The sequence below is a fragment of the Dendropsophus ebraccatus genome, chromosome 4 (genome assembly GCF_027789765.1).
Source record: "Dendropsophus ebraccatus isolate aDenEbr1 chromosome 4, aDenEbr1.pat, whole genome shotgun sequence".
NCBI lineage: Eukaryota > Metazoa > Chordata > Amphibia > Anura > Hylidae > Dendropsophus > Dendropsophus ebraccatus.
The window spans coordinates 79947005-79967810 of NC_091457.1; the positions used below are offsets into that span (position 1 = coordinate 79947005).

Sequence of the window (20806 nt, forward strand, 5' to 3'; positions counted from 1 at the left end):
ACCCTATAGAAAACCTTTGGAGGGAGTTGAAAGTCCGTGTTGCCAAGCGACAGCCCCAAAACATCAATGCTCTAGAGGAGATCTGCATGGAGAAATGGGCCAACATACCAACAACAGTGTGTGCCAACCTTGTGAAAACGTACAGAAAACGTTTGACCTCTGTCATTGCCAACAAAGGATATATAACAAAGTATTGAGATGAACTTTTGTTACTGACCAAATACTTATTTTCCACCATAATTTGCAAGTAAATTCTTACAAAATCAGACAATGTGATTTTCTGGATTTGTTTTCTCATTTTGTCTCCCATAGTTGAGGTCTACATGTGGTGTCAATTACAGGCCTCTCTCATCTTTTTAAGTGGTGGAACTTGCACAATTGGCGACTGACTAAATCCTTTTTTTTCCCCCCACTGTATCTACTGTGCAGCTACCTGATGCGTTTGCAGCAGTAACTTTACATTGGGGAAAAAGTAGTTTTACTCTGGAGAGGGGTGGCAACTAGTCAGCTGGGCAGGGAGCCGCCAGTGACTAGTCACGGCTCCCTGCCTGTCAGCGAGCACTGCAGGGATGATTAACAAGCCACTTATTGGTCTGCCTGCCAATCATGCCCACGGAGAGCCGTGACTACTCATGAGTGGCCTTGCGCTTTAAACTAAAACTACTTTTTCCCCCTATGTAAAGATGCGGCGGGGAGCTGCACAGTAGAGCTATACTGTGCAGCTGGGAACCATATTGGCACAATCATGCTGATTGGTTCCCTTTAAGAAATGTATGATATAATAATAGATATGTCTAAAACGAGGACATATGGTGCAAGACAACATTGATTTGCACCATTTTACACAACTAGCCATAGATCATAAACCAGAAGTGTAATCAGCACAATTAGGTTGAGAAGTGAACTTGATGATCTTACAAGAGCTGTAGCTGCCCCAGTAGTGCCTGCAATTTCCAACTAAACATGGGCTGCGTCTGGACTGCAAGTGTATGTGTAATATGTGACTTAGCGGTAATTTGCAAGTGTTCCCTACAGCTATTGGGGTTGGCATTAAGGATGGTGTTCACACTGTACATTTGTTACATTTTAAAAATGTATCTTCTGTTTGACTAAAATAACCAATAAAAAACGTTAAATGGGCACTGTGTGAACACAGCCTAAAAGTGACCACTTCCATTAAAATGCTTACTTGTGGTGATATTATTCTAGCTTTCTCTGCGTACATCTGACCTGGAGCGCCAACATCCCAGCGAAGACATTGGGTGAGTAATAAGCCAGCTTTTGTAACTTTCAGCCAGTCCATTCTGTACATTACTGACATTAGTGTTTTACAGGTCTCTGCGTTCTGCAAGAAGAGCATTCACAAGTGCAGGAAACTTAAGGTCAAAGCCACGTGGAGGTTCATGATGAAGGAAAGGCGCTACAGCGAAGACTGGGACCAGGGCAGAGCTCAGTACAAATGCTGAATGAGGTCACCTAATGAGACAATCATGGACTTTTGCAAATTTGACAACTGAAGCTTGGAGTATTATTCCTCTGGGACCTGAATTAACTGGTTTCTGTTAAGCTAAGGTCGCAAAAAAAAAATTTTTTATCTTTCTGAATCATACCATACAGGACCAAACTCAAGTGTTGCCAGAATATTGCCAGTTTTACACCTTACAAAGATATGTATAAAAAGTTTATAGAACAAATTACCTAAACCTGAAAAGAAATCCCAGGTCTAATTATAGAGCAGTATTTAGAAGAATTTGGTTATGGTAAGCACCTTACCCATCTAGCAGGTATGAAACGGACTCTACGTTTTAACTTTAACCATTAACAATACTTAAATCCAATTTCACATAAGTTCAACACAGGTTTATTCCATTACAGCCACAAATCCTAACTAGAGATGAGCGAACCGGGTTCGGGTCGATCCGGACGTTCAGTATTTGATTAGCAGTGGCTGCTAAAGTTGGATAAAGCTCAAAGGTTGTCTGGAAAACATGGATACAGCCAATGACTATATCAATATTTTCCACATAGCCTTTGGGCTTTATCCAACTTCAGCAGCCACCGCTAATCAAATGCCGAAAGTTCGGGTTCAGATCAACTCGAGCATGCTCAAGGTTCGCTCATCTCTAACCCTAACCCAGCCAGAGGTTTGAACTGACAACTTAAGTCCTTTATGATGCTGTTTGGTCATATGTTCAGACCCTTAGTTGGGCTATGATTTACAACTGTGATGGATCCATGCTCCTGTGAAATATTCCCTTTCCCTAGATTCTCCTTGTGCGTACAGGATGAGAAAAAAAGGAAAACTAAGTGGGATTTTAAAAGCAAATGTGAACCTGCCAATGGCAGTAGCACAAATAGAAGAATCACTGCACTTTTTTTTTTTTTTTTAAATGTTGGTACATTCCTTATAAATCATATTTATATTGGTACTTTGTAATAAATTAATTCTGAATTTTAAGTGTTTTTCATCAGCTGCAGGGTTTATTTTTTTTTTTTGTGCATCAGTCTCTGAGAGACATCAATGTTGATCCGAACATCTTTAGGAAACATGTTCAATCACAGCATTGTGGAAGGACAAATGTAATGGTTGATCCAGTATCAGGCAGCTGTCTTACTGTATGGCGTGCAATGACAAAACTCTCCTGTGCACACAGCCAAGCCCAGCCACAATCCCTCAGCTGCACTTCATCCCGTCAGCATCGCAAGAAAATCAATAATCAGCATTTAACAGTTGCCTTTTAGTCAATATACAGCACTTAAAGTGGCTTCAAGCAGCGGGAGCTGCCGATAAGCCCAGTGATCCACTTGTTGTGGCCTGCCTATGACATTACAGCACTCGTTAGGAGTTAATTATCATGTTAACGCCAGCCTGTACAAAGCCAAGTGCCAGAGTGTCAGGCACTGTCCTGCATGAAATCACACTAATCACTCCAAGCTCAGAGATTCTTAATCTTATGTAAAAATAAACATTCCACGTCTTGACACCATCAAAGATACATTATTGCTTAAAAATAACAATATTCCACTTTACAATAAAATGGTAGGATCAGCTCCCCTGACCCATCCAAAGAAATTGTATCCCACAAGTCCCAGAAGTGTCAATATACTAGAGGGAGATTTGTTCTCAAGCAGCGAGACAAGTTGATTTCAGTGGACAATTAAATACAGAAATGGGATCACAAGCCAAACCGCGCAGGAGTTCGTCTTGGAGTTCCTGGTTCCATCTGTTCCTTCCTTCCTGGGGTGTAAATCTTTGAAGACCTATAGAACACAAAGTGTACATAAGACTGGATAGGAATGTAGTAGTGAATTGTGATGAAGAAAAGTCAATAGTATCACACTATGGGGGACATTTATTAAGACCGGCGCATGCCTCTCAGTAAAACTTAATCTGAGGATGCAGTTGCAGATATCTACACCAGCTCTTCCCCACACACCTTTCCGACCATCAGGCAAGCAAGGTGTATGCCAGGAAAAAGGCCCCCAAATAGGATGCTCTTGTGCACAAGGCCCAAATTACATTGGTCTTGCATTTCCATTTAGGCCCTCAAATTCTGTGTATTATCTGTACACCTCTGATATCTTTGCTCATCTTGCAGACCACACCCTGCTAAATATTATCTTTAAACAAACATGATCACAAAATAGCTTAGTAGTAAATGATATCTAGGTTTTCGGTCCTTCCATTGTATAGAAAGATATTGCATAAGGCAAAGCTTACTCATCTATGTTTTAGACAAGTTGGAACTAAATACAAATCAATACTCAAATCTAGAAGAATTCAGAGTTGCACTCAACCGAGTGTGGTTTTGGTATAATATATGGTATGTCTTAACAGTGGCTTAGTGAAAAATTTTTACACATCTTGAGGGTGCGTTCACACCTACAGGATCTGCAGCTGATTTTCTGCAGCAGATTTCAGTTAAATAACTGAACACAGCATCAGATTTGATGCTGTGTTCAGTTATTTAACTGAAATCTGCTGCAGAAAATCAGCTGCAGATCCTGTAGGTGTGAACGCACCATTAAAACTGTCTAATTTAGGAGCTAGACAGTTCTAATTTATTCAGTTTCTTTCTTCCCACCACCCATGTCTGTCTGCCTGTTTTGAAATCATCTCAAGTCTGCTATTCCCAGGGTTGACTTAAGATAATTGTAAACCAACAGTAACTGAGATTTACTATTGCACATACAGTTTACACTTCGGCATATATTGTACCAAAATATGTAGCACATTTATCACACCTTATAATTCCCCTGGGCAACACAATTTCTGTCCAAAATGGGTGCTTATTGGCATAGTTCCCCCCCATTTTCCATTGCCTTGGGGTGTGTGTATATATATATATATATATATAAAAATATGTTTTTCTGGGTTCCGGTGACTTGCCATTCCTGAAGGAATTAAGTGTCGCTGGAAGGATAGGACTGGGTGAAAAGAGGTGCATCACACTAGTTAAAGGGATTATCCAGTGCTACAAAAACATAGCCACTTCCTTTCAGAGACAGCATGACTCTTGTCTCCAGTTCAGGTGTGGCTTTCAATTAAGCGCCATTCACTTCAATGGAACGGAGCAGCAAAACCCGGCCCAAGCTGGAGACAAGAGTGGAGCTGTCTCTGGCCATGTTTTTGTAGTGCTGGATAACCCCTTTAATAGTGGACAGGTATAATCTAGAGAGCTATCTTTGCCATATGAAATATATACAACAACACACCTTGAACTGCTTAATGTGCTTTTCCTGTCCTGCTCTTCTCTCCTTGAGCGAAGTTGTTCTTCAGCCAGTATCATCTCTTCCTCCATTGCAGACACCTCCTCCTTTGCCCTTCGTCTATTTTCCTAAAGACCATAGTAGATATTATTACACTGATGTACTATAAGGAGAAAACACATTACCAATTTATCTCTAGACACGCACCTGTCTTGACTTGCCAGCATGTTTAATGCTGTAGAACATAGGGCCTAATTCTGCCAACCATTCGCCATCTACTGCTGTGACACACTGCATGTATTCCTAGGAAACAGGAGTAAAATAAAAGTATAAGTTGTGGTTTTCGTATTTTATAATGGTTGCACCCTATATAATAAAATATAAACTTATATATACAGTCAATAAAGAATTGTTAAAAAGAAAAACCTCCAGAGAACATTCTTTAATAAAATGCAGGTTACCACACATTGAAAAAAATATAAATATCATTAAAAATTTAGATGCAGAGAGCTGTTTTTATGCCCATTGTGTATCTGTATTCTGATGGATAACATTCTTAGCTATTTAAATACTGCCATCTAGTGGCCACTAGAGTGAACAACAAGTGACATCTGGATGCATTTATAATTATGTGCAACCAAACAGTTTTTTGTCTTTGCAATTTGTAGAAATTTTATTGCTATTCAGTATACATTGTATTCAAACAAGAGATTGCAAATATGTATCACTTACCTTGGTTGTCATCACAAGTTCATGATAAACAATATAATCTGGGGTGTAACCCATTCCAAAGAGAGAGCTGGTTGGGTGCAAGTGACAAGGCATTCCCGTCCGTACATTAACATATTCACCGATTCCCTGCACAAAGACGACACATATGATCACTCTGCTGCTACAAAGATTATATAACCTAAATCAAGTCTAGTTATAATTTCTAGTTACCCACCTTTAGCCTGGCAGCTTGATGAAAGTAAGCTGCACAGATGCATTTACGAACCACATCCCAGTCAGAACCACAGGATGATAATGACATGCGCTGAGCCACCATGATGTCTTTCAACTGTGCACGGACTTCACGGACCTGATGCAAGATGAGGTCATAAAATAAATAATCTTTACAGTATGAATAAGTCACAAAAACAGGTAGAGCCTGAACCAACCTTTCTCATAGCCTTGGCATGAATAAAATGCTGATTGCACCAGCCACTAGAATAGTTGTTGTTTTTCCACTGGAGGAAAACATTTAAATATGTTAAGTGATCACTCTCTGGAACCGCAAATTTCTCCCTCACTTGATCACTCTCTTCCTCACGTCCCTATCAGGAAACAGACAAGGGTTAGTAAGTAAGATATTTGCAGCACTCCAAAGTATGAAAATGATTTAGGGCAGCTTCACACGTATCGGATCCGCAGCGGATTTCACACTGCGAGTTTGCAGCGAAATCCGCTGTGGATCCTGTAGTGTGAAGCTGAATGGGTCCCATACACGCAGCGGATCCTTTAATCCCCCCCTCCCAGAGCATACATTACCTGCTCAGCGCCGCGGCTGTGTGTGACGCTCCCGGCTCCCCTCGCTCATCAGCCAATCAGTGCAGGGCAGCACTGATTGGCTGTTGGGGAGCCGGGAGCGTCACACACAGCCGCGGCGCCCAGCAGGTAATGTATGCTTGGGGCCAAGGCTGTGGGGGGTGTTAAAGGGGTCAGGTCCCATACACGCAGCAAATCCGTTGTGTGTATGAGACCCATTCAGCTTCACACTACAGGATCTGCAGCGGATTTCACTGCAAACTCACAGCATGAAATCTGCTGCGGATCCACTACGTGTGAAGCTACCCTTAATGTGATTCATTAACCTATATATAAAAAAGGCAAGTTTCAGCTCACGCTATCAGACTTGAAAACATCACCTTTTAGACATGGGTCAATAAATTTGTTTTCATGTACTTTGGGGGGCTGGGATTAAAACTTTTTTTTTTCTTTTATACATGAGGGATTGGAATTTAGCCCCCTCCCAGTTGCACTACTTTGTATCTATAGATAGACAAACACACATAAAATACCTTTGGTCTATAGAAAATTGCTGGCACAGATAACATGGACACGACAATAAGTATTTCAGCACTGCAACCCATATCACAAGACACGATCAACATCTTTGACAATGCTGGATCTAGAGGAAACTCAACCATAAGACGGCCAGTGGATGTAAGTGAACCTGGTAAAAATATACAATGTTACTATATTAAATATAAAAAGCATTATTTGCAGTATATGTGTTTCTGATTTTGTAGGTTTATAAAGCAAAAAATATTAAATCAAGAATGTTAAAAAAAAAAAAAAAAACCCTTACCTGTGTTATCAAGAGCCCCCAAAATCCACAGCTGGTACATTGAGTTAAGCATGTTGTCCTCTGGAGGTGGGTCCATAAAGTGGAAGAGAAGAAGGTCCTGCACCCCTAGAGACTTCAGTAGTAGAACCACATTAGACAGATTGGTGCGCTGTATTTCTGGAACAGTAGTGCACAGCAGCTCATTCTTGTAGGCACTCTGAGTGTACAGCCTGTCAGAGACAAAATGTTACATGAGAGCTTTATTGTATCTACCTGTTATAGTCGACAGGAATAACACATGGGCCACAATAGAGAAACAGATTACAGATCTCAGAGAGACCAGCCAAAACGATAACACTGCCGGTTACAGTAAATTGAGTAAACTCAATGCAGTAAAAACCTAGGTGCATTGCTCCCTGGGAAACATTAATATGCAAAAGAAGAGCCCGTGGAGCCTCATTTAAGAGTCTCAAAACACAGGACTATGTAATGCACAATGTACTCGATAATCTTAGTCAATTGGCAATACTAACTGAGAGACCCCCAACAAATAGTTTTTATTTTTGGAATTTAAGCCTTAATAAACAACTTATGTCCATATGACCCATCATTGCAAGGGTGGGATTGACTTTCATAGCACTTATATACTGAAACATATTGTTCGTTTTATGTGCAAAGCAACTATATTACTGTAACTCCTATTTCTGTTTTGACATTAGCGGCCAAGCCTGTTGGTGGCATTGTCTGTTACTGTATGTTTATTGAAAACTGAATAAAAACTTTCAATTGGAAAAAAGAAACCTTTTTAAACTAAAGAGGTTATCCAGCGCTACAAAAACATGGCCACTTTCCCCCTACTGTTGTCTCCAGTTTGGGTGGGGTTTTGAAACCCAGTTCCATTGAAGTAAATGGAGCTTAATTGCAAACCACACCTGACCTGGAGACAACAGTAGGGGGGAAAGTGGCCATGTTTTTGTAGCGCTGGATAACCCCTTAATGCAAAACACAATGCTGCCTTTGTTACCCCTCAGCACAGGTGACAATGTACAGTAATTCTGGTCCCACTGAGCCCATTCAGGCTATGTTCCCACACAGTATTTCTGCTCAGTATTTTGGTAAGTATTTTGCAACCTCTATTGTGTATTGTGTATTGTGTATTATTGTGTATTAAAGGGGTACTCCAGCGGGGCGGGGGGGGGCACTTTTTTGCTGGGACAGGGGAGGAGGTGGCTGAGGGAAAAGCCGTCCACTCACCTTCCAGATCCCAGCGGCGGGTCCCGCATCGCGGCGCTCCGGTGCCAGGCTGCTTCCTGGTGTCTGACGCGGGCCTGAGATGTGATGTCTCAGGTCCGCTCAGCCAGTCAGTGAAGGAGGCGGGATCCGTTTCTAGTCCGCTCAGATCCCACCTCTGTCACTGACTGGCTGAGCAGACCTGAGACGTATCGTCTCGGGCCCACGTCAGACACCAGAAAGTGGCCGGGGACCAGAGTGCCGCGATGCGGGACCCGCCGCTGGAACCGGTCTCAGCAAAAAAGTGCCCCCCCCCCGCTGGAGTACCCCTTTAAAGACATAGGCCATGTTCACCCACTGTTGAAATTTTGTGGATGGTCGTCATTTAATGGCAAATAATGGCCTTTATTTCAAAACAATGGCCATTGTTTAAAATAACAGCAATTATTTGCCATTGAATCGCAGCCGACCACTCAATTTCAACAGTGTGTGAGCATTGTCTGTTTTCAATCCACTCCTGGTTTTGGTTGCAAAACACTGAGCATGTCCACACTGAGAAATAGGCAAAGAATTGAAGAGGAAAGTTTTCTGCTTGAAATTCCTCACCTATTCAGCTCTGGCAGAATCGGAGCAGAATTTAAGCCCCTTTGACTTCTATAGGATTCCTCTAGCGGAATCCACCCAAAGAATTGACATGTCAATACTTGAGGCAGAAGGCGGATAAGTGATTGAAAATTCTGCACGGAATTTACATTGTGTGCACAAATCAGCATAAAAGCCCATTATACACAATGGAATGGAGCAATGTTCATATCTACAGGCGGAATTTCAAGCGGAATTTGTGTGGATTTTGACGCGGAACCTGCTTAAAATTTCTTACAGTTTCTCACTTCTCTAATCTGTTTTGCAACAACAAAAACAGAAAACTAATCTGTTGAAATCCCCACCAGTTTGCATCTATTTACATCCATTCTGTTTGATTTCCATTTTTTGAATAGAGGGGGAGGGAAAAAAAAACAAAAAACTGCATGCACAAATTTTTATTTATAAAAAAAAAAAAAAAAAAAAAAAAACACACTAAGACCAAACAAGTGACTCATCATGTTTTTTCCTACTGAAGTCTTTGGCGACAAATTTAAACAGATCACTGTTTAATTTTCATCCATTTCTATCTGTCATAATTTTGAAACTGAGCATGCCCAGAAGAGGACAAGACCCAGGAAAAAACAAAAAACAAAACACAGATCACATGACCTGACCCCCCAAAAAACCATTAAAACAGAAATAAACAGATGTAAACAGAAACAAACTTTTTTTTTTGGGATTATTACAAATTCATCATACACAAAAAAATAAAAATATAGACAGTTTGCATCAGTTTTTCTTCTTTCTGCATTCGTCTGTCACCCATTTAGAAGAATCTGTTTATATTCATTAATGGATTGGATATAACTGATGACACAAAAATGTGAACCCAGCCTAAAACAGTTTATATCAGCGCACAGCAAATATTATTCCACATAGCTCTGTTATTTTTGCAGGCTCTGACCTTGAGTGTAAATATTATACTGGAAGTTATAGGCACTGCAACATATTGCTATGACTGCTTTCTGCAGGATGTTACTTACCTGAAGCACTGCCCAGGGCCTGTCCTTCCAGCTCTGCCAGCACGTTGGTTAGCGTTAGCCTGGCTGATTGGGTAGATTTGTAAAGCATCCATACCAATACGTGGATTAAATACCTGTAAAGAAAATAAAATTTACTGGTACACATCCAAATATAGAGACAATTGACAATATTTGTTGGAGTACGACATGAGACTTACCTTCAGTTTACAGTATCCAGAGTCTATAACAAACATGATGCCATCCACAGTCAGCGATGTCTCTGCAATGTTGGTAGCCACTATACATTTTCTCACGCCATCTGGTGCCTGCATGTAAGAAGTACAATACACTAGGGCTCTGAACTATTCATTCCTCCCAAGAGCAGTAAACCACTAAGCAGATGTCAGTCCCCACTTACCTTCTGGAAGATTTTGGCCTGAAGGTCAGAGGGTAGCTGTGAGTAAATTGGCAAGACAGCCAATGGTGGGGCACTCTCCAGCTCTTCCAGACGCTCAATAATCTGATCAGAAGTGACCTGAGGGAAACCAGTAAAAAGATAAATTAATGGCAGCACCCACATGACAAGGCTATAACGGAAACTCTACCTCAGGAAAACTTGGGTAATGTCTTCCTTCAAATTACCACTGGGATTTGTTCCCACTTCTAAACATATTAGATGGAAATAAATGACACAAACCTCAATGTCTTCTTGCCCAGGCATGAAGATCAGAATATCTCCAGCTGCACCAGATAGATGTATTTGCAGTGCCTGCTTCACAGCAGCTTCCACATAATCTTCTTGGGGAGTCTACAAAATAAACAGTGAAGGAGGGAAATCAATTGCCAAAAATGTAGCCTAATTTGAGCCTGGCTTACATCACGTGCACCACGTTTTCAATGTGGTTTTTACACTTTTGCACCACACGTGTGGGTGTTGCCTTGCTGGAAAAGTGGCCTCGCTTAGCCCATTCATGAGAAGGGGCTAAGCAATTTTCATTTTTGGAGTTTTGTTTTTTCCTCTGTGTTTAAAAGAACATAACATTTTTTCACATTTTTCAACCACAGACCCATATGAGCTCTTATTTTTTGCAACACCAATTGTACTATGCAGTGACACTCACATGATATCCATGATGTTCCTCAATTCAGTACAATTGCAGAGATAGTCATTTTACATACCTTTACATTTTATTTTACTGCTGTTAAAATATTAAAACATTTGTAAAAGGAAAAAAAAACTAAATGTGCTCAATTCTGATCCTCATAACACCATTTGACCAGTCATTTTTTGCGCCATAACCTGTACTTTTTATTGGTAGCTTGCTTGTGCACATGAACCTTTTTAATCACTTTTTATTCAAAATGTTTCTGATTTGATGGGACCAAAAGAGATTAGGATTATTAAATAGTTCAAACAATTCTGTATCATGAAAGGGTTAAATGTACCACTTTTTGGCTCACATTTTTGTTGTGAAAGCAAGCAAACTAAAAGGAGGATCTAACAGACTAGGAAGTCACAAAAGCCGGCACCTTCTTAGTTTAAAATTGACACTAGGCAAAAAATAAAAGGGGTCGTCCCATCTGATAACAAACGGACCACTGGGGGTCTGACCACAAGGACCCCAACTGATCTTAAGAATGGGGAGCCATCAACCCCATTGTGCATTGTGTTGACATAGGGCCTAGCCCGAAGTGAAGGGCAAGAAAGAGTCTAACATCTTACCTTACTGAATAAAATGTCGACAGGGAATGTCCGTCCAGGAATATGGAAAATTGGAACATTACCAAAGAAAGAGGCAAACTTGTCTGCATCCATTGTAGCAGATGTAACAATCAGCTTCAGGTCAGACCTACGTGTAACAACCTGTAAAACAGATACTGTTAATAGTTTTGTTGTGTTACTAACACAATACATTACGATGGATGCAAATGTATTTGTATCATCACCTCACGCAAGAGTCCAAACAGCACATCTGTGTTCAAAGATCGTTCATGAGCCTCATCCATGATGACAGCACTATAGTGATCAAGGTCGGCCTCACGCAAAGATTCTCGGAGCAGGATACCATCTGTCATGTATTTAATGAGCGTTTTCTCTGACGTGCAGTCCTCAAATCTAATGGCATAACCAACCTCTTCTCCCAGGCTCACTTGCATCTCTTCACTTACTCGTTTTGCAACAGACATGGCTGCCACTCTTCGTGGCTGTGTGCAGGCTATCATACCATAATCCGTGTATCCATCTTCGTGCAGATATTGAGTTAGCTGTGTGGTCTTACCACTGCCAGTTTCTCCCACCACAATGACAATACTGTTATCTCTGACAGCAAAAAAAAAAAAAAAAAAAAGTTAAAAATTAAATGATCATTAGGATAAAAAGCAGAAGTTGCAGACTTTAATGACATTATAAAGTTCAGACTGAAGCAGATGCTACCTGATGATTGTAAGTAGTTCCTGTTGGACTGCAAAAATGGGCAAGAACTGACGCTGCTCCATCATGCTCTTCTTACGGGAAAACTCACTACTCGCTTCACTGCGTTCCCGCATGTGATCTGCAAACTTCTGTTCTGCCCTATAAGTATAAAACAAAATATAATAGACAATATGCCACAGAGATACAAGTACCACTATTCCAGCAATTTATGCAAGACTGTCATTTTGTTTGTATAGATTGAGCCAATGTCTCTCCTCTGCCACTACACTTGTGCACTTATATTGTCCACAAGTCCACAAGCAAGCACAATGGCAAAGAGAGCAGTATTTTAGCTATGTTGCTGTAATCTGCACAAAGTTCTTAAAAAAAATAAAATTCCAGAGTTTACAGCACTACATAAAAGTTTTAACTTAAGTACAAATTGTAGACATTTTGGTACCCATATAGTGCAGCATAAGCTATTATTTGAGAATAACTTGAAGGCAGTTGTATATGCCATCTGTATATGCCATATTTTGCTGATTTGCCATTGATGGGTTGGCTGCTATTTTGATTTCTTCTTCCCCTCTAGCAAGTGGGGAAGCACTAGTATTAAAGCTACTAGACCTGGAACAAGGTTCTGTATTATGTCAATTGCATTACAGAGGACTAGGAGCACAATTACTTTTCCTGGAATAAGGTAATGTGGCTGGTTCTGTCTCAAGGCACATACACCAAGTAGCAGAGGATTAAGATCTGAGTAACAAAATTAAACCTCCTGGGAATCGGTAATAGGGAAAGTCAGGGTGAGGCTGCTACAGTAGTATACGTATTACACCATGAGGAGACCACAAAGCTAGGTGTTGCTGTATGCCTTGCCAATTCTATTAAGCAGAAAGCTGGAAATTGAATCAGAAGAGCCAGGTGCACAGATGAGGAAGGAAAGCTATAGACTTCCCCATAGCGCGAGAACATAAGAGGTGTAGCGGCGCTGACTCCTAAATGGATGCACCTTCAGAGGGTTGGGCCTGTCACAGGCCCGCAAGAAGAAGAGGTGAGATGGGAGATGGAGCTTCACGTGGGGAGAACATGAAACAATGTCAATAAACTGAAACTTAATACCTAGTGGGAAGCAATAGAAGGACTGGGGAAGGTTGCTATGAATTATTAGCCTCACCATGGGCAGCAACATATCAAAATATATGTTTGAGTGGAATACCCCTTCAACCTTGAGTAAATGTACGCTTTGCAGTATTCACAATAGTGTATTTCATGCTAATAAAGTCACGTCTTATAATAAATTTTGAGTATGGTAAGATTTTGCATACTTTTACACTTGTTTTAATATACCTTGCAAGCAAATATTGCATGTTACTTTTGATTAAGTTGCAAATTTTGAGGATTTGGTTTCCCAAATCTTTGTGCCAGTTTTGAGAGATAAATTTGGTTACATGAATTCAAAAAGTGATGTTTATATGTCACTGGCTGGGGTATGAACTGTAGTTCAGCTTTAGCTTTCTGGCGGAGGCTGTACAGTCACATGACTAGGAGTTATAGAAGGGTAAGTTGTTTATAAAACAGCAAGTGATGGGAATTAGGAACTAACATGAAAGATGCAGCAGCAAGGGAGCACAAATCCCCTGCACAGTAAGGCCTTATTCACATGTACCATAATCTACGGATCCATATCTCTGTATTCGAGTCAGTGCACATTGTAGTCTATTGGGCTATTCATGTGATCAGTAGATTACAAGGACATGTCCTAGTGCGGACCAAGATTTTTTTTAGAAATCGATGGGATCCAGTATTTAATTACGGATTGTAACCTCTTTGGTATCCATATCTATTGATATACATATGTCCAAATCTGTAATTTTTAGCAGATTGTACAGGTGGATAGAGGGAGGAATCTACGGACTTACTGAATGTGTGCAAAAGACCTAACGTGGGAACCCAGATGGTAGAGGAAAGTCCAGAGTATATATCAGCAATGCATTGCCACAGCAGACTGCAATTTACGGAAGAACCAAAAGGCACAATCAGCCAATGATCACTGTCATCGGCTGAACGTGGTCTTCATTACACAGAGTGATAATCTGCCTGATTTGGCAGATTATTGCTCCATGAAACAGTGCCCTTATTCTTGCTGCAGTGAGAAGGAGCACAAAGGGAGCAACTGTGTAGTGTTATACGGATGCTTCAAGTTCCAACCTTTTTGCTTGAACTCCAAAATACCTTGTTAAGTGTTCCCTTCCTTTTTTTTTTTTTGAACAGTGTAGATTTTATATCTTGAACTTACTTGTAATCCACAGCCCCATCCTCATTTGTCGGTTTCTCAGACTCTTCCTCCTGTTTTTTGATGCCCATTATATCACCAAGCTTTGTCCCAGCCAATTCCCAGTGTTTGTGTTGAGCCTAAACAAAAGAGTTCTTGTTACATACAGCCAGAAAACAACCAATATAAATAATCATTGTTGTACTGTGTATGATCCTAGAAACAAAACTATATACCCTACTGCCACACATCACCTTTTTTCTTTCTTTCTGCTCCCGATGCTTGCGCACCAACTGGCTCCCTTTGCGAGAGATGATTGCCATGTCTGAAGTTGGGTCACGAACTGGGATTACTGGCTCGGGCTGGAAAATGCAGGGGAAAAGAAGAATTATAAAAAAAAAAACAAAAAAAAAAAAAAAACAGTCATATCTCTCTATTTTTTGTTAATTCTCCCTAATTTCGAAGAAGACAACCTACCTGCTTAGTAAACACAATTCGTCCATCTAAAAAGGGTGGAACCAAGTTGTGGACCAGCAGATGTACTTTAGCAGCATTGTCCTCCTCAAAGTCTTCATCTACCTCGAGCCTTTGAACCACCCCACTAGTCAACATGCGATTTGTTTCCCAGCGCTCATTATCCTGTAATTAACAAAAGCTTATTATGACAAGAAGCATCTGGAGCAAGGGATATGGGACAAATCTTTGTAGAAAGTAAAAAAAATAGGTGCATGGAATGCCATTAGATGGAGCTTAAGACTCGCAACACACAATACATGCAAAGAAGAATCCATGGTGCCATGAAGCAAGGACAGTGGGTACCAACAAATACCTCATTGATTTGCCTTCTCTGTGCAGACACTCTCTTGTGAGTCTGTTTCTGCAGCTGCTGTTCCCTCTTGCGCACATATTCTTCAGAGGTGGAGCTCAGGGCATTATGAGACTCATCAAAACCTTCATCCATCATATACCAGTCTCGATCTGCTTGCTGGAGACAAAGAGGAGCTGTGTAAAAGTCACCATAAACTTTATACTTATGTCAGCTGAACCCGCCAAGTGGTAATGTCTGTGGAGATTGGGGTCGGGTGTGATAGAAAAACCACTGACTGACCCCTTTGTTCTCAAAGAGATAAGCCTTCTCTCCCTATAGACAACACAAGAAAGTTCCGTCATGCCGAAACCTCCAGTGTAGGGGGAGGACAGGAGAGACACAGGGACAGGTCAGCCAAACAGTTATTGAAAGTGTATGGGATAAGAAGATGACAGCTATGATTTAGGAAAGGATAGTTAAAGCCACCAATATCTCACCCTCTGATCCTCCTCCCATTGCCTTTGATCATCTTCTGACATGAATCTAATATCATCAACATCATCGTCCTCACCATCTTCCCGTTTACCTGTAATAAATAGAAAAAAAAAACATTAAGGAGTTGCTGAAAACTACTGTATATTATCTATATTGATTATTTAATGACAGATGGAAAAATGTTTTCTCCCATGCATTCATTCATTTTCTTTACACCATTCAATAACCACCATAAGTAATGTTATAGACTTTTGGTGCCAGTTCGTAGTTACACTTATGGAAGCACAGTACATGTCTACTGTCTAATGAAAGGTTTATGATATACAGCACTGTGCAGACGTTTAAAGCAGATGTAGAAAAAAGAATTTGATAAACCGAAATTGCAAGACAAGAATGGTGTAATTTCTAGAAAATGCAATTCTAGACACACCCTATGTTCAGATCAGAGCCCTATAAGGATCATATTATCACTAGGATTCCTTATTCTGAAGACAGCTTTTAGCGACATTACCAGAAACACATTGCCGTAATCCTGAGGTCACCGCACTTATGTGTTTGCTGATTTTATAGGTCGTGGAATAAAGAGGAATTTTATGGCTACTGCAACACTGATCCTGATGGTCCCCATACACCTTAGACTTTAGACTGCTGGCTGTACCCGCTGCTTGCAGAAGATTTGACTACCAAAAACAATCGCTTGGCTGCCAGTTAGTGAAGGTGTATGGGGCCTTACGTCCTCTGCAGGCTCCGACCTGCACAGTACTATTATGGTCAAAGATTAATCAACAGGCACAGATAAGGACAAATTTATATTCACCTTTTCCCTGAGAGAGACGTGGTGTGGATCCAAGATGACGTCTCTCAGATGCCCATTCATTGAATTTGTATGATGGAGTAGGAAGTGGTGTATCATCTGTGTACCGGATTCTTACAGACCTGCATACAGTACATTTCAGAATTTAAATCCATAATTCAAATACAGTATTCTAATACAGTTATCACTGCAGTCTCTCACTTATATAGGTCTTCTTACACCTCGTACAGCAGTAAGTGAGGAACAATGAATAGCGTATACCATGTTGCTCAGTACTGTACAGGGGTCCCCGTACGTCAAAATAGACCATAAATAGTTACTATCATAGTGCATTTAGTGAACCAAACACACAGGTAACATCATGTATACTCCTAGAAATCAGCAATTAAATCTAAAACTATATACTGCAAAAAATCAGTAATAACCAGTAATATGCTATTTACGTCAAACAATAAGTAATAAACAGTAACAAGCTGTATACACCTAGGGTTCAGTGATAACTAGTAACATGCTGAATACTCCTGGCAATCAATAATACTTCTAGAGATCAGTAATAACTGGTAACTCATTTATTTACCCCATTTATATTTCACTTTATTTTATGTGAATATATGCTGCACACATAACATATTTTCCTATATCATAAAATACAAACTACTATTTGATTACAGCAATACTTCATTTATAGGTAGCTTTTATGATTTAAAGGGGTTGTCCAGCAAAAATGTTTTCATTCAAATCAACTGATATCAGAAAGTTATATAGATTTGTAATAGTCTTCCCATACTTATTAGCTGCTGTACGTCATGCAGGAAATGTTTTATTTTCAGTCTGACAGTGCTCTCTGCCGAGAACTCTGTCTTGGTTTTATATGAATCCCCATAGAAAACCTCTCCTGCTCTGGACAGTTCCTGTCTCAGCCAGAGATGTCAGCAGAGAGCAGTGTGTCAGACTGAAAATAAAACAACATTTCCTGCATGACATATAGTAGCTTATAAATATGGGAAGACTTGAGATTTTTTTTATTAGAAGTAAATTACAAATCTATATAACTTTCTGACATTAGTTGATTTGAAAGAAAAATATTTTCGCTGGACAACCCTTTTAAGTTTTACTACTTTGGTTTGTTTGAAACATTTTTTTTCTATTGTGCCACTGTCCTTACATTCCAAGATCCCCGGCTTTCTTTTTCTCTTGACAGAACTGGTTTAGGCTCATACTTTGCGGGAAAGTGCATAGTTTTTATTGGACATTAGTTTTTAAATTGTGACTTTTGGATTGTTGTCTTTTTTTTGAAGACAGACTGACCTCACTTCCAGATCCCACCCCCTCTCGCGGTCACGTGACCGAATAATACAACCCCCCAGATGCATTTACCGGAGGCTAATGCACTTTGATCATGTGATCAAGTGGGCATGTCTCTCATAACACAAGATGCGTTCCCCGGGGTTAAAGGGGTTATCCAGCGCTACAAAAACATGGCCACTTTTCCCCCTACTGTTGTCTCCAGTTCAGGTGTGGTTTGAAATTTAGCTCCATTTACTTCAATGGAACGGAGTTTCAAAACCACACCTGAACTGAAGACAACAGTAGGGGGAAAGTGGCCATGTTTTTGTAGCGCTGGATAACCCCTTTAATGCAGTCCGATCATGTATCATTAAAGGGGTAGTGCGGCGCTAAACAATTATTCACTAAATAACACACATTACAAAGTTATACAACTTTGTAATGTATGTTATGTTAGTGAATCACCCCCTTCCCAGTGTTTCCCCCCACCCACACCAGACCCGGAAGTGTAGTGCTCTATACATACCTGCTTCTTGCCGACCCCGTCCGCCATCTTGTGCCAATGATGTCATCTTCGGACGGACGGCCAAACCGCTCTGACCGTCCCTAGTACCAGACGCCCTCTGCCGCGTCATCAGCTACTCAGCCGCGATTGGCTGAGAATAACTGTTCTCGGCCAATCGCGGCTGAGCAGCTGATGACGTGTGTCGCGTCATTGGCTGAACATAACTGTGCGGACGGGGGGCGGCAAGAAGTAGGTATGTATAGAGCACTACACTTCCGGGTCTGGTGTGGGTGGGGGGGGAAACACGGGGAAGGGGGCGAGTCACACGTTAGTATACTTTTACATTAAATAAGGCTCTACCAAGAGACAGAAGTGGTGACAAGGTGGAACCAGATGACATATCGGCAACCGTGGGGGATTGAGGGATTTGTATACCCCTCACCATGTATATTTTAAAATAAAACCAAAACATATTGTGTCGCCCAGACAAAAGACAAAAGTGTACAAAATAAATGTTTAACAAACCTGTCCCTTCTTGAGCTCTCTCTGTCACTGCGAAAACTGCGATCAGAGTCTCTGCTGGAAGGAGATGGAGAAGGAGATTCCCACTGTGAGCGTTGAGAAGTTCCATACCCACTGTCATCTTCCTCCCATCCTGAGCGGGAAGGTGTAGAGGAGTCTAGAAAGAACAAAAGTAAAAAAATATACTTACAATAAGGATTCATATGCATGAATGGACTGTATACAGAGTTGGCTGGTCCAATAATACCCCCCCCCCCCCCAATGTGCTGTATCTCCTATGCCTACCATTTGATATGGAAGGATATTTTCTCTGCCCAAAAACAAGACGTCATAACCTGAGCAACATTACAGTAGGAGCACTGCTTCAATAATACAGTAGCAGATCACGCAAAAATAGGAGAAGAAACCAATCCATGCATTATGCTTTACCTCTGGGCTTGTGTCGTGGACTATCAGGTTCACTACGCCGTGAGCTCCGCTCTGATCCACTATCCCGCTCTGATCTATCACGCTCAGACCTGCTGCTTCTGCGGCTTCGGTCATCTGAAAAATGGTATACAAGTTATATTTACTAAAAGGCAGAGAAAGTTTAGGAAAAACTGGTGAAAATATAATACTGCTCATTTTGGGGCAGTATGGCATCAGTCCTCTTTGACCTATTAATCCATCTTAATGCAAGCATGCCAGGGAGACGAATCTCATAGCAAATTAGGCCGCTTTGCATAAACAAAATAACTAGACATTCAGGAAGAGTTCTCTCAATCGATAATTATGTTTCAATAGGGAAAGGAAACGCTGATCTGCTGGGGTTACTGAACCAAAGTTTAAAAGGTTGAACACATTTTGGAAGTTTCAGGTTACCCCTGTCTCGGCTGCTGCGCTCCTTCCGTCGTCTGTCATCCTTTGATGATGCATAGACGCCATGTTCTCTTCTCTCCCGTTCTCTCTGGCGGTTTCGTGCCAAGAATTCCTCATTTACTCCACCAGTATAAGTAGGAGTCTCCACACGGGCTGTTCTGTAATGTCTGAAAAAAAAAAAAACATTGTTACAAAGTTTAAAATTTGTTTTATACATTCTACAGTAAGGGCACATTCACACCAAGGGGAGGCGTGCCAGCCCTCCCATAGAGATGCAGTCTGACACTGAGCAAGAAGGGATTCCGCAGCATAGAGTTCCGCTGTCGAATTACGCCCCTTTTTTTCAGTGAACATTCCCTAAGGCTTTATTAACATCTAAAACCATGTTTGTGGTATATGAAGCCAAACCCAGCAAGATGGTAAATTCTTGTATACCATAATGTACCCAGATTCAATGATTTCAAATTCACCAAAGTCTAAAGGTACTTATGTTTCCTCCCTTTCCAGAGCATATACAATGGATGCTTGTGTGTTAGAGGTCAACAAAATTAGAAATTTCAGCTTCAAGGAATCATTCTTGACAGAGGATGCTCCTTCTACTGTGAAGACAGGCTGAATATAAACCCATCACCAGATAACAAGGGAGGGAATTTATGGTGGTACCAGCAAATAATTAGTGGAAACAAAACTAATGGTAGGAATAATTCCTTTTCTATCTGCTTCACCCTTCATGCCAGCACTATGAAAGAAGCTGCCTGAAGGACTTGATAGCTGAAAGAGCAATCCCAACTGGTTGACAAATCTAATCTGGACTGACAGGTAAACGCATGTTATGGCTGCCTCCTTCAGACTGGCACAGCCAGGGGACTGTGTCAGGCGTTTAAATTTTTTACACAATGCATTAACAGGATTCTCCGGTTGATGTAGCTGGGGGAGGGTATGCAGAAAGGAGG

General features: G+C 40.9%; 2 protein-coding genes across 5 annotated transcripts in view; one reads left to right on the top strand and one right to left on the bottom strand.

Annotated features, from left to right (window-relative positions):
* The window catches only part of PMFBP1 (polyamine modulated factor 1 binding protein 1), a 147061-nt gene extending 145114 nt beyond the window's left edge, over positions 1-1947 (top strand). The window contains exons 40-41 of the mRNA XM_069966124.1: positions 1210-1262; positions 1335-1947. Of these exons, the coding sequence (XP_069822225.1) occupies positions 1210-1262; positions 1335-1407 (126 nt within the window). The 3' untranslated portion in view covers positions 1408-1947. The remainder of the gene's footprint in view (positions 1-1209; positions 1263-1334) is intronic.
* Positions 1948-2978: 1031 nt separating this feature from the next.
* The window catches only part of DHX38 (DEAH-box helicase 38), a 34171-nt gene continuing 16343 nt past the window's right edge, over positions 2979-20806 (bottom strand). For all 4 annotated transcript variants that reach the window (XM_069966128.1, XM_069966126.1, XM_069966127.1 and 1 more), the window contains exons 4-27: positions 19857-20020; positions 19425-19538; positions 18999-19152; positions 16685-16803; positions 15870-15958; positions 15394-15549; positions 15042-15203; positions 14819-14926; positions 14589-14704; positions 12311-12448; positions 11824-12196; positions 11600-11740; positions 10574-10684; positions 10295-10411; positions 10095-10202; positions 9898-10010; positions 7061-7269; positions 6771-6925; positions 5871-6026; positions 5657-5791; positions 5443-5568; positions 4918-5013; positions 4717-4838; positions 2979-3261 (exon numbers count right to left, since the gene is read on the bottom strand). In XM_069966128.1, coding sequence (XP_069822229.1) covers positions 3177-3261; positions 4717-4838; positions 4918-5013; positions 5443-5568; positions 5657-5791; positions 5871-6026; positions 6771-6925; positions 7061-7269; positions 9898-10010; positions 10095-10202; positions 10295-10411; positions 10574-10684; positions 11600-11740; positions 11824-12196; positions 12311-12448; positions 14589-14704; positions 14819-14926; positions 15042-15203; positions 15394-15549; positions 15870-15958; positions 16685-16803; positions 18999-19152; positions 19425-19538; positions 19857-20020 — 3367 coding nt within the window. In that variant the 3' untranslated portion in view covers positions 2979-3176. The remainder of the gene's footprint in view (positions 3262-4716; positions 4839-4917; positions 5014-5442; positions 5569-5656; positions 5792-5870; positions 6027-6770; positions 6926-7060; positions 7270-9897; positions 10011-10094; positions 10203-10294; positions 10412-10573; positions 10685-11599; positions 11741-11823; positions 12197-12310; positions 12449-14588; positions 14705-14818; positions 14927-15041; positions 15204-15393; positions 15550-15869; positions 15959-16684; positions 16804-18998; positions 19153-19424; positions 19539-19856; positions 20021-20806) is intronic.